This window comes from Callospermophilus lateralis, chromosome 7 (genome assembly GCF_048772815.1).
Source record: "Callospermophilus lateralis isolate mCalLat2 chromosome 7, mCalLat2.hap1, whole genome shotgun sequence".
NCBI lineage: Eukaryota > Metazoa > Chordata > Mammalia > Rodentia > Sciuridae > Callospermophilus > Callospermophilus lateralis.
In genome coordinates this window covers 67,802,907-67,817,098 of record NC_135311.1, presented here as the reverse complement: position 1 = coordinate 67,817,098, position 14,192 = coordinate 67,802,907, and the positions used below count along the sequence as shown (strand labels likewise).

Genomic DNA, 14,192 nt, shown 5'->3' with positions numbered 1-14,192 from the left:
TCTATGAGAAATCTCATTTCATAAAGATAAAGAAAACTGAGCCAGAGTTAAATCATTTGCTCAATCTCACATAAGGGAGCCAGGATATAAACCCAGCATTTGACTCTAGAGCCCATAGTATGAACCAGGAAAATAAATCTAATAGCAGTGTGGGGAATTAATTGGAAAATGAAGATTGTGGTCAGAAACCATTTTGGAAACTATTGACATAATTCAAGGAAAAAAAATGATATATTATGATAAAGTAGAAACAATGGGGAAATTCATTCTGATATGGCTCTTCAGCTTACAAATATATGCATTTGTCTAGGCCAGGCCTATTATTTTCCCTGAAATGTTGTATAGTGAGTAGAACTTTTGATCATCCAAGAGTTTGGTTTGCTACCTGGCTCTGTTGATGATACAAATATAAAATAAGTTGTAGAACTTTGGAATTTAATAGTCCTCTGTTTGCTTTGGCCCTTTAATTGTATTAATTCCAAGGTGGGCCAGAAATGAAAAATGGTATAATAACAGTGCTGTCCAAATAGGTAAAAGAAAGACTATATTTTTCTGACTTAAGTTAAATTCAAATAAGTCATAAAATGGAAAAAAAGGAAATGATTTATGTGGTAAAATTAGTTTCATTGGTGTATTCTTTAAGAGGAAATGGTAATATTTAAAGAAAAACTTTTTTCTTCATAGAATGGCATTCACATGCTCATTTTGCAAATTTCGAACCTTTGAAGAAAAAGATATCGAACTGCATCTGGAAAGTTCTTCACACCAAGAAACATTAGATCATATTCAGAAGCAAACCAAATTTGACAAAGTTGTTATGGAGTTTTTGCATGTAAGTAGCTGTTTTTGAGGTGATAAGCACTTTTATCTGATCTGAATTATCTTATTTCTTTTTTTATAGTTTCCCACCTTTTCTGTTCTATGTTTCTGAAAATTTAATAATTAACTTTATTGAGAGAAAGCTATTAAAATTAACCCAGAATTAGATGTGAATTCTTCTGTAATAGAGTTTGGATTTGGTATTTGGAAAACCATTTTACATTTTTCACAGAAATGGCAGAAGTGTCAGAAAAGTAATTGCTTTACACTGTTTGTTCATGTAGTTTTAGCTATCATCCACTGTGTATACATGTGGTTGCCACTTTAATTCATTATTTCAGTTGAACCTTATGGCATCTCATTTTTATCATAATTGAAAGATCATGCTCAGAGCAGCTAAAGATCCTGTCAGAGGCGAAGAACCTAGTTTTAGTCAGTTTTTTTACTGCTATGACCAGAAGTCCTGACAAGAACAATTAGAGGAGGAAAAGTTTATTTTGGGGTTCCCAGTTTCAGAGGTCTCAATCCATAGACAGCTGGCTCCATTCCTTGAGGCTCCATGTGAGGCAGAACATCGTGGCAGCAAAAAGCGTGGTAGAGAAAAGCGGCTCAGGACACTGGGAAGTAGAGAGAGAGCGAGCTCCACTCAGCAAGGACAAAATATATTACCCCAAAGGCGTGTCCCCAGTGACCTATCCCCTCCAGCCAAACTTTACCTGCCCATGGTTACCACCCTGTTAATCCCTATCAGGGAATCAATACTCTAATCTGATTAGGTCAAGACTCTCATAACCCAATTATTTCCTCTAAACTTTCTTGCATTGTCTCACACATGAGCTTTTGGGGGACAGCTCATACCCAAACCATCATCCTTTATATTATCAGTATGTGGTCATGCATTTTTTTTTTGTTTTTTAATTTCTATGGAAGATGCTGTCAGGCACTGAAGATTATAGATACCACTCTTAATGCACCAATAATAGAACATATTGACAGATAAACAGATGATATATTTAAGAATAAATGGCAATAGTTCAGAAGTACAGTAAGGGCTTGGGCAAGAGAAAAGTTGTTGGGACCAGGAATGCAGAAAGAAGAGGTTTGAGCTGAACTGGTAATTGTACAGAAAACAGATTTAGACAGGAGTGATAAAAATTATTAGAGGATTAGAAATACAGTGATCATTCAGACCTTGTAGAATTGGGTCCCTTAATTACAATTTCTTTCTGAGGGGCTGGGGATATAACTCATTTGGTAGAGTGCTTGCCTCACATGCACAAGGCCTTGGGTTCAAACCCCAGCACCACAAACAAACAACAACAAAAAAAAATCTTTTTGTAATTTCTTTCCTCAGTGGGTTGCTATCTGTCACTTATGACTTAAATATGCATTTACCTAAGAAGCCCTCTTCACTATTTCAGCTGTCTTTGATTTTTTTTCTCTGTGTGTAAAATACATTTTGAAAAGTCAATACTTTTTGTAATTTTCTAGTATTTTATTATAGCCTACTCACCTAAATTGTAAGCTGCTTATGAACAGATATTAATTCTTATAGAGCAGGTATTGTGTCTTCAATAAGATGAGCATGGTGCTAAGCATATACTGAAGTGCTCATTGAGAACTGTTTGGATTCTTTTTTATTTTCTAGGAATGCATGGTGAATAAATTTAAGAAAACATCTATTCGTAAACAACAGACAAATAATCAAACAGAGGTTGTCAAAATAATTGAAAAAGATGTTATGGAAGGTAAGTAGGCAAATTGTTTTAGGAAATTTACATGTATATTTAACATAACTTTTTTTTATCATAAATGATAGCTTGTTCTCCCCTACAAAGTGATATAGCAGATAATTAAATATTTGCTTGCCTTTGTGGGTTAACAGAAGTGAATTTTGATTTCCTGTTTCAGTGCTTACAAATTTATTATTACCTACTGTTGCCTCCTTCATTTGAGTTTATAAGAAAATTCATCTTTTCCTGTAATTCCTTCTGAACTCCAGTCTTATTCGTCCAACTGCCAACAGACATCTCTTCATCAGTTAGACAAAATCAATATATCCAAAACAATTTTATCATTTATTTCAGCATATGCCCTCTGCAGAGAAAACAAAACAAAAACCCACTAATATCTCCTTCATTTATCTTGAAAAGTAGTCCCACCGTCTACCAAAACCAGAAGTATAGAGTTAATTTAAGATACTTTTTCCTTTCTGTGTTTGTAGCACTATTTCTTATAGGTTCTATCTTAAATATTTACTAAGTCTGTTCCTTAACCTTTCCTTTAGATTTTGCTTTTATTGAAATACTTACCTGTTCTCTTGATAGTTGTAGTATATTCCTAACTAGTTTTCTTACTTCTAGTCTTTCTTATTTCTAATTCTGTGTAATCTTATTATTTCAGAAAATTGCAGTGGTTCTCCATTCTCTACACTTTAAAGTTCAAATTCCTAGACATGGCACACAAAGATCTTTTAAACCTAGGCCCTTTTTAGTTTTTCTGTTCTCATTTTTTTTGTCCCTTAATTATAGTCTGTGCCCTAGTCATACTAAATTGCTTGCAATTCTTAGAAAATCTGTGCTATTTTCTCTATGGTTAGCAGAGACCCCAGTGCTCAGACCCTGCTTGTGAATTTGTTTATGACTTATGTTCTCTTTTCTATTTGTTTGTAATCCCTGACAAAATCAGGTTTGATGGTGGGGCCAAAAAGGCAAATAGTATTTACATAACGTTGTTATTAAAGTAGTAAGTTTTAAAATTTTAGTAAAATTATTAAAAATGTATCTTGAGCATACACACAAAATATCCCTTGCAAATATTTATACCTTTCCTTGAAATAAATTCTAATCATTTTCAAGATCTAAAAAAATATTTTTTCCCCTTAAGAATCAAATGTTGACATCCTTTTTCCTCTCCCTACCCACCCATATTTATAATCATGAAAAATTCTTATTTTATTACAAAATCAACTTTGTTTTCATTTATATTTTGGGGAAGATAGATTTATAGGCCTCAGAGTATGAGTGTATAACATGATTAGGAAGTACAATGTAATTACACCTTGTAATTTTAACCAGTTATCTACATATCTAAAAATATCTGTAAATTTATGAGATGTGTTAAAAATCTCAACATAAACCTATATATTCTTATCCTTCTTGTGGTAAAAGGGGTACAAATGGTTATGTACCTCTACTAAGCAGTAGAGTCTTGATTTGTCAGAAAAAAGAATATATTAGTTTTTTGGGTTTTTTTTTTTTAGTACCAGAGATTGAACTCAGGGGCACTCAACCACTGAGCCACATCCCCAGCCCTATTTTGTATTTTATTTAGAGACAGGGTCTCACTGAGCTGTTTAGAGCCTCACCATTTCTGAGGCTGGCTTTGAACTCATGATCCTCCTGCCTCAGCCTCCCGAGCCGCTGGGATTACAGGCGTGAGCCACTGCGCCCGGCTATGTTAGTTTTTTAATGATAGGATTTGTTTTATAGGTGTTACTGCAGATGACCACATGATGAAAGTAGAGACTGTTCACTGCAGTGCTTGCAGTGTGTATATTCCTGCTTTACATAGTTCAGTTCAGCAACACTTAAAATCTCCTGATCATATCAAAGGGAAACAGGTAAGTTTTGATCTATCTTAAAATCCTTGAAATTTCTCAGTCCTTTATTATCTTTTGGCCATTGTTTTGTAACTATCTTCCTACATATAATACTATTAATCTCAAATGAGAATAATTAAAAGTATACTCATAGAAGCAGCATTGTATATTGGTTAAGACTGTGGGCTCTGGAACAAGACTTTCAGGGTTTAAATCCTCGATCAGTATGTAACAAGTAAATAATCTTTCTAGTTTCCTTATATATAAGGAAATAAGAGGGATAATGATTCTCTCTAATAAGATTATTTAAGAAATAAGTTAAAACATCTAAGGTAATTAAAATGGTGTCTGGTTACAGTAAGCATTGAGAAAATCAATTGTTGAACTATTTTTTTTATAGTTGATGCAAAATGGTTTTGTGAGAGTAGGTATGTGTTTTAGAGTAAAAAATGAGTAAAGATTATAACTGATACATTTTTCTGGTGGTTATGAAAAATAAATTTAAAAATTGAGATGATCAGATACTGTCTACTGTTCTTTTTTTTTTTTTTTGAGAAGCATATCCTGGAAAATTTTTAGCTTATTTCTTCTGCATATTGGCTGTTGTTTTTGTGGTCAGATTTACTTCAAACAACACAAATGTTAATGTAGTAGGAAATTAACTCACTTGAGAACTAGATTTAAAGATTCATATATTAAAGCTCTTAAGTTTTAAATAGAGGATACCTGTCTCTTAAATGCATATTTTGTATTGAAGTGAACTTCATTTAACTCAGACTTCTATATGCAATTTGAGCACATAATAGTGTTTTCTTAATCTTTGCCCTTTCCCCCGCCCTTGATAATTCTTTGATGCTTTTTGCAGCCAAACATTTTATATTATTACCTTTTCTTCTCTGCTTAATGCATTATTGTGATACCTGTAGCCTAGAGGAAGACTAATTAGTTACTCTTGTGGTATGAAAAATATTCTTTCACAAGAGGTAGGGGGCCAGGAGGGAGGAGTTAGAGGTTCACTGGATTGGACAAGGAGGTTTGGGGAATGTGAGGGGGATGGGAATGGGAGAGATAGTTAATGAATTGGACATAACTTTCCTATGTTCATATATGAATATACAATCAGTATAACTCCACATTATGTTCAACCACAATAATGGGAAGTTATACTCCATTTGTGTATGATATGTCAGAATACATTCTACTGTCATGTATAACTAAAAAGAACAAATACAGAATTAAAAAGTATATTCATTAATAAAAAATTATATTCATTGAGATAGCATGAAAATTAGTATTTGGGCTGAGAGATGACTTAGAGAGGAGAGAAAGAAACTGTCTAGTACATCTAGATTTATAGTGTTTAGGGATTTATTGTTTTTATTGAAACTAATTGGCTTATGAATCTTCATTGTTTTAAGTTCATAATCCATTAAATCGGTTAATGTTTAGTCTATATTAATCTTTATTATTTAATTTAGATTATGATCCCAATAGCTATTGCTCTATAGTTTTATTTACCATAAGAGAAATCATTTAAATTTAAGGATTTGAGCATAAAATGTTTTTAGTTATACAAGCACTTTTTATGGCATGACATTCTAACCTTCAAATGTATTCTGTTTTCCATAGGCTTATAAGGAACAAATAAAAAGAGAGAGTGTCTTGACTGCCACAAGCATTTTAAATAATCCAATAGTGAAGGCACGATACGAACGATTTGTTAAGGTAAGATTTGGGGGCAAAAGTTTTTTAGGAAATACTGTAGTATAGTAGTAATTAAAAGTGACACCATAGTAACTTTTTGTGATGTTTAAATACAGTAACAAATTGAGTACCCTGGCCCACTTTACTACTCAGGGTTTTCATCATATGTTACTGCTTGACTCCTTCTTTACCCAGAATTTCTTCAAATAGTTTTTGTACAAACATGAGCTCACACACACTGTTTTTTCAGGAAATTAATAAACAAATTTTACAGGTTAGTTTTTGAGTATTTACAAAATGTTTAAAATCATTCTGCACTAATGAGACCTGTTATATTGAAGATTTACAAAAGTCTGTTATTTGCATTTAGTAAATCTTTATAGAATAAAGAAGTTTATTTTGGCTTTTGTGGTGATTCACAGCTCACTACTCTTGTGAAAAAGCCTGATATATTTAATGGCTATTAACTATTATCAAGTGACTTCCAAGCTGAATAATCTCAATTCTTTTGATTTATTCCTCAAGGGCCATTTTCTAATTCTAATTAATTGTGCTTGTTGCTGTTCACTACTTTCTTGACACTATTAAAAAAAAGGCAGCTGTGAATTGAAATGTTAATTTTTAGGGGAGGTATGGCATCAAAAAGAAGCTTAAAAAGATAATAGCTAAATGAGGAAAAATTAGATTTTTATCCTTGCTTTATCACAAAGTTTCAAGAAGCTAGTGATTTCTGTTGTTGAATGAAAGTAATTTCTAATGAAGAAAATCTAAATTAGGAGTTTCTACATAGGATTTTCAGGCTATCTGATTGAGTCACTTCATGGAATGAGAGACATCACTGGTGGAAGGTTTTGCTTATGTGCATATTGTGAAGAAAACACCTGAACTGGAGAGATCTCTAGAACTTCAAATATGATCTCTAGATCAGCATTCTAGACATCACCTTGGAGCTCATTAGAAATTCAGAATTTTAAATCTTATGCCTACAGAGTAAGGAGTAAGAATCTTCATTTAGCATGAACCCATTTGATTCAAATGCATGTTAAAATTCAAGAAGCACTAGAATCACATTCCTCATTGATTTGCCTTTGTTCAGCATTTCTGTCTGTGATGTTCCTTGTCATTCCTGAGAACATCCTCTGCTCTTAATAGCTTTTGTCATGGCTTAAACCTCTTTTACCTTCAGTTGCTTTCACCCTGAGAAAAATACCTTTTTAAATCTTTGACCCCATCAAGATAATCAGTTCATCAGTTTATTTTCCAGTTATATCATTATGTTCTGCCTTTACTTCCTTCCTTGGACATTCATGGTCAACCATTTCAACAAGCAATAGTGTTCTACAATTGCTTATTTGTTCTTCAACTGCTTACCAGTTCCCAGCATTTAGCTACCTCTAGTTAGCTAAACTATGTGTCATGGAGCTGGGTACAGTTGCATGGGATCTGTACTCCCAGCTACTCAAGAAGTTGAGGCTGGAGGATCATTTGAACCCAGGTGTACAAGGCCATCCTGGGCAATACAACAAGTCTCTGCCTAAAAAATGAAGAGAAATGTTTGCCAGTTTTTCACTCAGTAATTTTACTTATTAATTATCAATATTGTATCTTCTGTAGTGAACATTCTAAACCCTTTTTCATTCTTCATATGTTCTATATTTCATCTTTATTTTCCTCAGTTCCATGTTCTTTTCCCTTTTGTTAGGGAGACTAAGATTATTAGAAATGAGTTTATGCCTTAGATTTGTGTACCTTTTCTTTTTATCTTTTTTGTTATCAGTGAGGAAAATATTCTTTTTTGACCTTCATCTATGTTCTTATTTTACCATTATCTCTTTTCTCATTTTACCCATTATCTCTTGTTTTACGTTCCTTGCATCTGATTTTTACTTTGCTTATTATTTATTTTTTATTTTTATAAGCAGACATCCTTATGAGTTCTCCAAACTAAAATGACTTTATTTTTCCTAAATTTTGGCCCTCCCCATATTAGTGTTTCTTCTCATCTGACTGTACTTGAAAATATTGTTTTGTGTTGTGCTATTTACTTCTTATTATTCACTCTTTAACTGAGTAGTTCTCACCAGGAGGAATGAAATCAGAATCACCTATGAGGCTATGATCAAGTAAAAAGTTTCAAGACCTTATTTTCAGATCTTCTGAATTAAGGTTTCCTCAAACTTTTCATATTAACATTTTATGAAATGCTGCTCAAATATACAGGTTACCTTCTACCCTGGAAATTTTGATTCAGGAGGTCTGAAACTGATTCAGAAATTAGTGTTTTTAGTAAGATCTCTAATACTTGTCAATTAAAATATTGAGTTTGGACCAAGGCCTCTGGATTTTGTGAATTTCACAGGGAATTATGAAGATGGATTCTTTGAAAACTTGCTGTTCAAACTCCTGTGTGTGAGTGTGTGTATGTTTTGTGTATTTGTTTTTTCCTTTTGTTTTGGTGGTGCTAGGGATTGAACCTGGGGCCTTGTGCATGCTAGGTAGTGAGCCACACTGAGCCACATCCCAGCCCTGTGTTACACTTTTGAAACTGCTTCTCCTAAGATTACCAGTGACCCAATTATTAAATTCAGTGGCCTTTAAAAAATTAACATACTATGGTTTATTTAAATGGAAAAGTAAACAGTTGGGAACCCTTATTCAGCTTTAATAAGTGATTGGCTTTCATGACATTTATCAGTCCTTTTGTACTTTTATTTGTGTTCTTTTTTGACACTGCTGATTAATCACAATTTTTCTTGAAACTCTTTTGGCAGACAATATTTTACTATCATGGGTTCTTCTGTACTGAACAGTTCCTCTCTTCTGACCTGTACCCCCACATATAGGCATTTTCAGATGTTCTCTCTCAAATTTTGAGTTGCAAGTTCACAACTGCTTGCACCCAATTCTCCTCTCCCTACTCTAATTTACGTATTTTTTAAATGTTGTCACATCTTTTATGTTATCCTTTTTCTGGATTATTAGCGTAGCCCCCTCATTAGTATTTCTTTTTCACTTTTCTTTTATTCTCCTTTTTTGACAGTGGGTATTGAACATAGGGCCTCCTAAGCACATGCTGTACTACTGAGCTACACTCACAGCCTGAGTATTTCTTCTATTCCTTTCTGGGCATCAGTCCTAATATTTTCCTGTTTAATAACTTTTACTGCCTCTGTATTTCTTACTACATTAATATATGGTCTTGTGATATGGTCCAACTTATATGAAGTTTGACTCAGGTATATAATTGCTAAAATTATTCCTATGAATGTTTACTGAATTAAAGACTTGTCTATTTTTAATTTATTATTATTATTTTTAATGACCTATGCTCATTTTTGCTTTTGTTCGTTTATTTGAGTTAATTTTTCATTGGTGCATTGTAACTATACACAATAGTGGGTGTCCCTTTTTTAAAGTGGAAAGAAATCACGGTATCTGGTAGGTAAAACAAGGTACCCAGTTTTCATTTCAGATTTAAAAAGACCCTACAATAATAGTAGGTGATTAGTTATTTAAGATGCACAACTGTGTATTCTCTGTTTCTACCAAAACCTGCATATTTGCCTTTGTCTTTCACATATGATTTTAGAAATTCAGTTAAGAAGAAAATATGATTTTGGGGCTGGGTTTGTAGCTCAGTGGTAGAGCACTTGCTCCCTACATGTGAGGCACTAGGTTCAATCCTCACCACCACATAAAAATAAAATAAAGGTATGTGTCCATCTACAACTAAAAAAAAAATATTTAAAAAGAAAATATGACTTTTAAGTATTCTAGTTTGTGGAGTGCAAAGCAGTGACTTAAGTATGGAGTTCTGAAATAGATATGAACATAGATTTAATGGACTTTTCATAAGTGAAAAAACTACTGTTAGTATTTTTCATGATACAGCAAATAAAAATTTCACTGATGGAAAAAACAAGTGTGCTGATTTTAAAAGGCATTACTCATGTTTTTAGGGTGAGAATCCTTTTGAAATTCAAGATCATTCTCAGGATCAGCAAATAGAAGGAGATGAAGAGGATGAAGAGAAGATTGATGAACCCGTTGAAGAAGAGGAGGATGAAGAGGAAGAAGAAGAAGCAGAAGAAGTGGGGGAAGCAGAGGAAGTGGAAGAAGTAGAGGATGTGGGAGAAGTTGGAGGAATAGAGGGAGAGGGGGATGTAGAGGGAGGGGAGGAAATAGGGACAGTGGGGGAAGACGGGGCAGTAGGGGAAGTAGAGGGAGCCGCAGAAGCAGAAGAAGTGGAGGAAGAGGCAAAGGAAGAACCTGTTGACTTCCCTGTTGAGCAACCTGAAGAAAATTAAATATAAGGTAGTAGATTTAAAAGAAGCTTTAAATTTTTGTCCTAATGTGGAAAAGGGTAAGAATTTTAATAGCTTAAAATATGAATTAACATACATGTTGCATGCATTCCACCCATTAAAATTTGTTTTATATAATTTGTACACGTTTGGTATTTGTTTAATAAAATGAAAGTAAGACTAATTTAGTTTTTATAGCTATCAAACTTAGATCTGATAAATTGTATAATTTTTAAGCTTAATTTTTATTACTTTATTATTGGTGTTAAGGATAATAGATGTGTATTATTAGTATATCTATTCTAATCATTTGAACTTAAAAACTGCTCTTGGGAGTGAATTTTCAAGTGTGCATTGATTATTTGAATACTTACCCTAGAAGAGATAAATTGGGCAAGTATTTTGTGCTCTGTGTATTTTTTTACTGCATTGGACTTTGACTAGTAATTTGCGTTAAGAAAGCTTAAAAGCTTTTTGTGTACATGTTTCCCTTTGTAGTAATAAAATTTTTTTTTTGTTTTGTTTTTACAAAATCTTTATCCTTGGATTAGCAATTTAAATGAATTGGTTTATCATTGAAATTAGTATCTAAAATCAGTATTTGCTCTAATGTATGAGTTCAGCTTGCAAGGATTTCAAGATGATTGAGAAGACTTGAATTAAAGAAAAATATTTCTCAGTCATATTTTTAAAAAGTGTGACTAAAGTATATTTTTAAGCATATTTCAAAGAGAGGTCAGTGTGTAACTGACTTTGTTTATACCAAGTATATTGTTTTAGTTTTTTCCTTTTGTTTCTGCCTGTGTCAAATCTTGAAATCTTCCTGAAAATACATTTGAATGCAAGTTAAATATGCCAGTTTTAGTTCTTTTTTCTTTTTTTAAATTTTATTTATTTATTTTTTTATGTGGTGCTGAGGATCGAACCCAGTGCCTCAACCGTGCTAGGCAAGTGCTCCACCATTGAGCTATAGTCCCAGCCCCAGTTTTAGTTCTTTTATCGTGGCTGTTTTTGCCTAAAGAACCAAGAAGCGTGGCTGTTTTTGCCTAAAGAACCAAGAAGCAAACTTTTTTTTTTTTTTAAATTCTTTCTCTTTCATATATTCTCTTTTTGACTTATGTTTATATACCTATATATTCTACAAGAGAACATAAAACTGGTAGATATCTATTCTTCAGTCATTTATTTTCAAATGACAGTGTGTATGTCTCACTGAAAATCAGTGCTCTAACAAATCTTATATGAATCTTTTTGTGAACATGAATTGAAAGAGCAGCATCTTTAAATCTTTATTCTGGGTTCAATTTTAGTGTAATTAGCTTTTCAAAAATTTGAGGCAATTGTATAAATGTACCATGTATTAGATAATAAGGCATTAAGTGGATGAATGTATGGGCATTTGTAGAATTTCACAGATAATTTCTCTTTGTATAAAACAAGGCTTTTAAAACTAGATTTTTCTTGACCATTGTGATTTTTTTTAAATGGTGAATTAGTTTTGCTTACCTTTAAGTTGGAAAAATTCAATATTAGATATTAAATATTTGGAGCCAATCAAGAGAAGGGAATTCATATTTACTTAGTGGAAAACCTGTTTTGCTCAAGAGTTCATATTTTAGTGTAATAGGACTTGATCAACCTTCTTAATTCTTTATTTCAAAATAATTGTGTAAAGGCTAAGGTAAAAGAATAATAGATTTCTCTGGGTTATTATTAGTATTTAGTTCTTTTGACACTAAATTGGGATTTTAAAATGTTATGTCTCTAATCAGATTAAGATATGAAACTTTTTTAGAAGAGTCCTCTATAATAAGAATTCAGTGTAACAACTTTCAGGTTAATGTTTTAGAGTGAGAGGAGGGAGGAGTTAAGTAGTAATTTTTATGGAAAGCTTGAGGCTTTATACAGAATAGCTTATTTACAAAGTATTAATAAAATATATCTTGTTATTATACTTAATTTAGAAATTCAAGTTCATGTATTTTCCAGTGGATAATTTGTAGATTTGTAGTTTAGTTTGCAGGCAGATTAATTTATGTGATCCCCTTAGTGTTTATATCTTCATTGCTTTTATAAAAAGGACTTGTGTAAGAACTTTAACAATCTTTCAACTTCTGTTTTCTAAGCATTAGTTGTTTTTGTTTTTTTTTAAAGAGAGAGAGAATTTTTTTTTTTTAAAGAGAGTGAGAGAGGGAGGGAGAGAGAGAGAAGTTTTTAATATTTATTTTTTAGTTATTGGCGGACACAACATCTTTGTATGTGGTGCTGAGGATTGAACCCGGGCCGCACGCATGCCAGGTGAGCGCGCTACCGCTTGAGCCACATCCCCAGCCCAGAGAATTTTTTTTTTTAATATTTATTTTTTAGTTTTCGGCGGACACAACATCTTTGTTTGTATGTGGTGCTGAGGATCGAACCTGGGCCGCACGCATGCCAGGTGAATGCGCTACCGATTGAGCCACATCCCCAGCCCCCGAATTACTTGTTTTCTTGATTAAAAAAGAAAGAAGTGGTCTGGGATTGTGGCTCAATGGTAGAATGCTTGCCTAGCATGTGTGGGGCACTGGGTTCGATTCTCAGCACCACATATAAGTAAGTAAATAAAGGTCAATCAACAATTAAAAAAATGTAGTTTAGTTCTAATAAGAAATTAACTTATGTTCCATATAATTGTATAAATTATGTTGCTAGGGACCATCCTGTAGTCTCCTCTTTTTATTGTTTTCTACATCTGATCTATCAGGTAGTCTTGTCTATTCTACTTCCAGAATTTATCTGCATGCTTTTTTTTAAATCTCTGCTGCTATTACCCAATTGAAATCATCATCGTCTTTGCTGGATAGCCAAAATAGCTTATAACTAATCTTGTTTCCACTCTTAACTCTGTTAGACTTAGTTTTCTACACAGATTAAAAGTATAATTTTTTATTTATTTTTTGTAAAGGGGATTGAACCCAGGGGCACTTAACCACTGAGCCACACCCCAAGCCCTTTAGCACCTTGCTAAATTACTAAGGTTGACTTTGAACAGCCACTGGGATTACAGGTGTGTGCCACCGTGCCCAGCCACACAAAGTATAATCTTTTAAAAACATAATTCAGAGGGCTAGGGATGTGGTTCAAGCGGTAGCGCGCTCGCCTGGCATGCGTGCGGCCTGGGTTCGATCCTCAGCACCACATATAAACAAAGATGTTGTGTCCGCCGAGAACTAAAAAATAAACATTAAAAAATTCTCTCTCTCTCTCTCTCTCCCCCACTCTCTCTTAAAAAAAAAAATAAAAGATGTAATTCAGGTAGTGCTAGTCTCTTCTGTTTGGACCTGTGCAATCCAAACTCCTTATGGTGATCAGTCCTGGCCTAGGTTTCTAGCTTCCTATTATGCCATTCTTCTCACCAGCCATGATGGCCTTCTGTTTCTTTTTGATGAAGCTCTTCTCTTCAGAGACCTTTCACATTTTTTTGTAGCAGTAGGGGAAGTAGAGGGAGCCGCAGAAGGTAAACTGACAGCTCTCTTTGGCTGACTCTTCCTCCTTAACATCACCTAAAATGTTAGAAAGGGGCAGTAGTTCTTAAAATTTTTGTAAAGTTAAGGATTTGGAGTGCCACCCCAGAATGACTAAAGAGTATTTTCTTTGGAAGTAATGTTTTTTTTTTTTTTTGCAGGGGGAGTACCAGGGATTGAACTCAGGGCACTCAACCCTTGAGCCACATCCCCAGCCCTATTTTGTATTTTATTTAGAGACAGGGTCTGATTGAGTTGCTG

The 14,192-nt window shown here is 33.5% G+C and overlaps 1 protein-coding gene across 3 annotated transcripts in view; it reads left to right on the top strand.

Annotated features, from left to right (window-relative positions):
- Nucleotides 1–11,883, top strand: part of Znf326 (zinc finger protein 326) — a 38,670-nt gene extending 26,787 nt beyond the window's left edge. For all 3 annotated transcript variants that reach the window (XM_076863536.1, XM_076863537.1, XM_076863538.1), the window contains 5 exons: nt 685–832; nt 2,468–2,567; nt 4,311–4,441; nt 6,050–6,145; nt 10,084–11,883. In XM_076863536.1, coding sequence (XP_076719651.1) covers nt 685–832; nt 2,468–2,567; nt 4,311–4,441; nt 6,050–6,145; nt 10,084–10,431 — 823 coding nt within the window. In that variant the 3' untranslated portion in view covers nt 10,432–11,883. The remainder of the gene's footprint in view (nt 1–684; nt 833–2,467; nt 2,568–4,310; nt 4,442–6,049; nt 6,146–10,083) is intronic.
- The last annotated feature ends 2,309 nt before the right edge of the window (nt 11,884–14,192 follow it).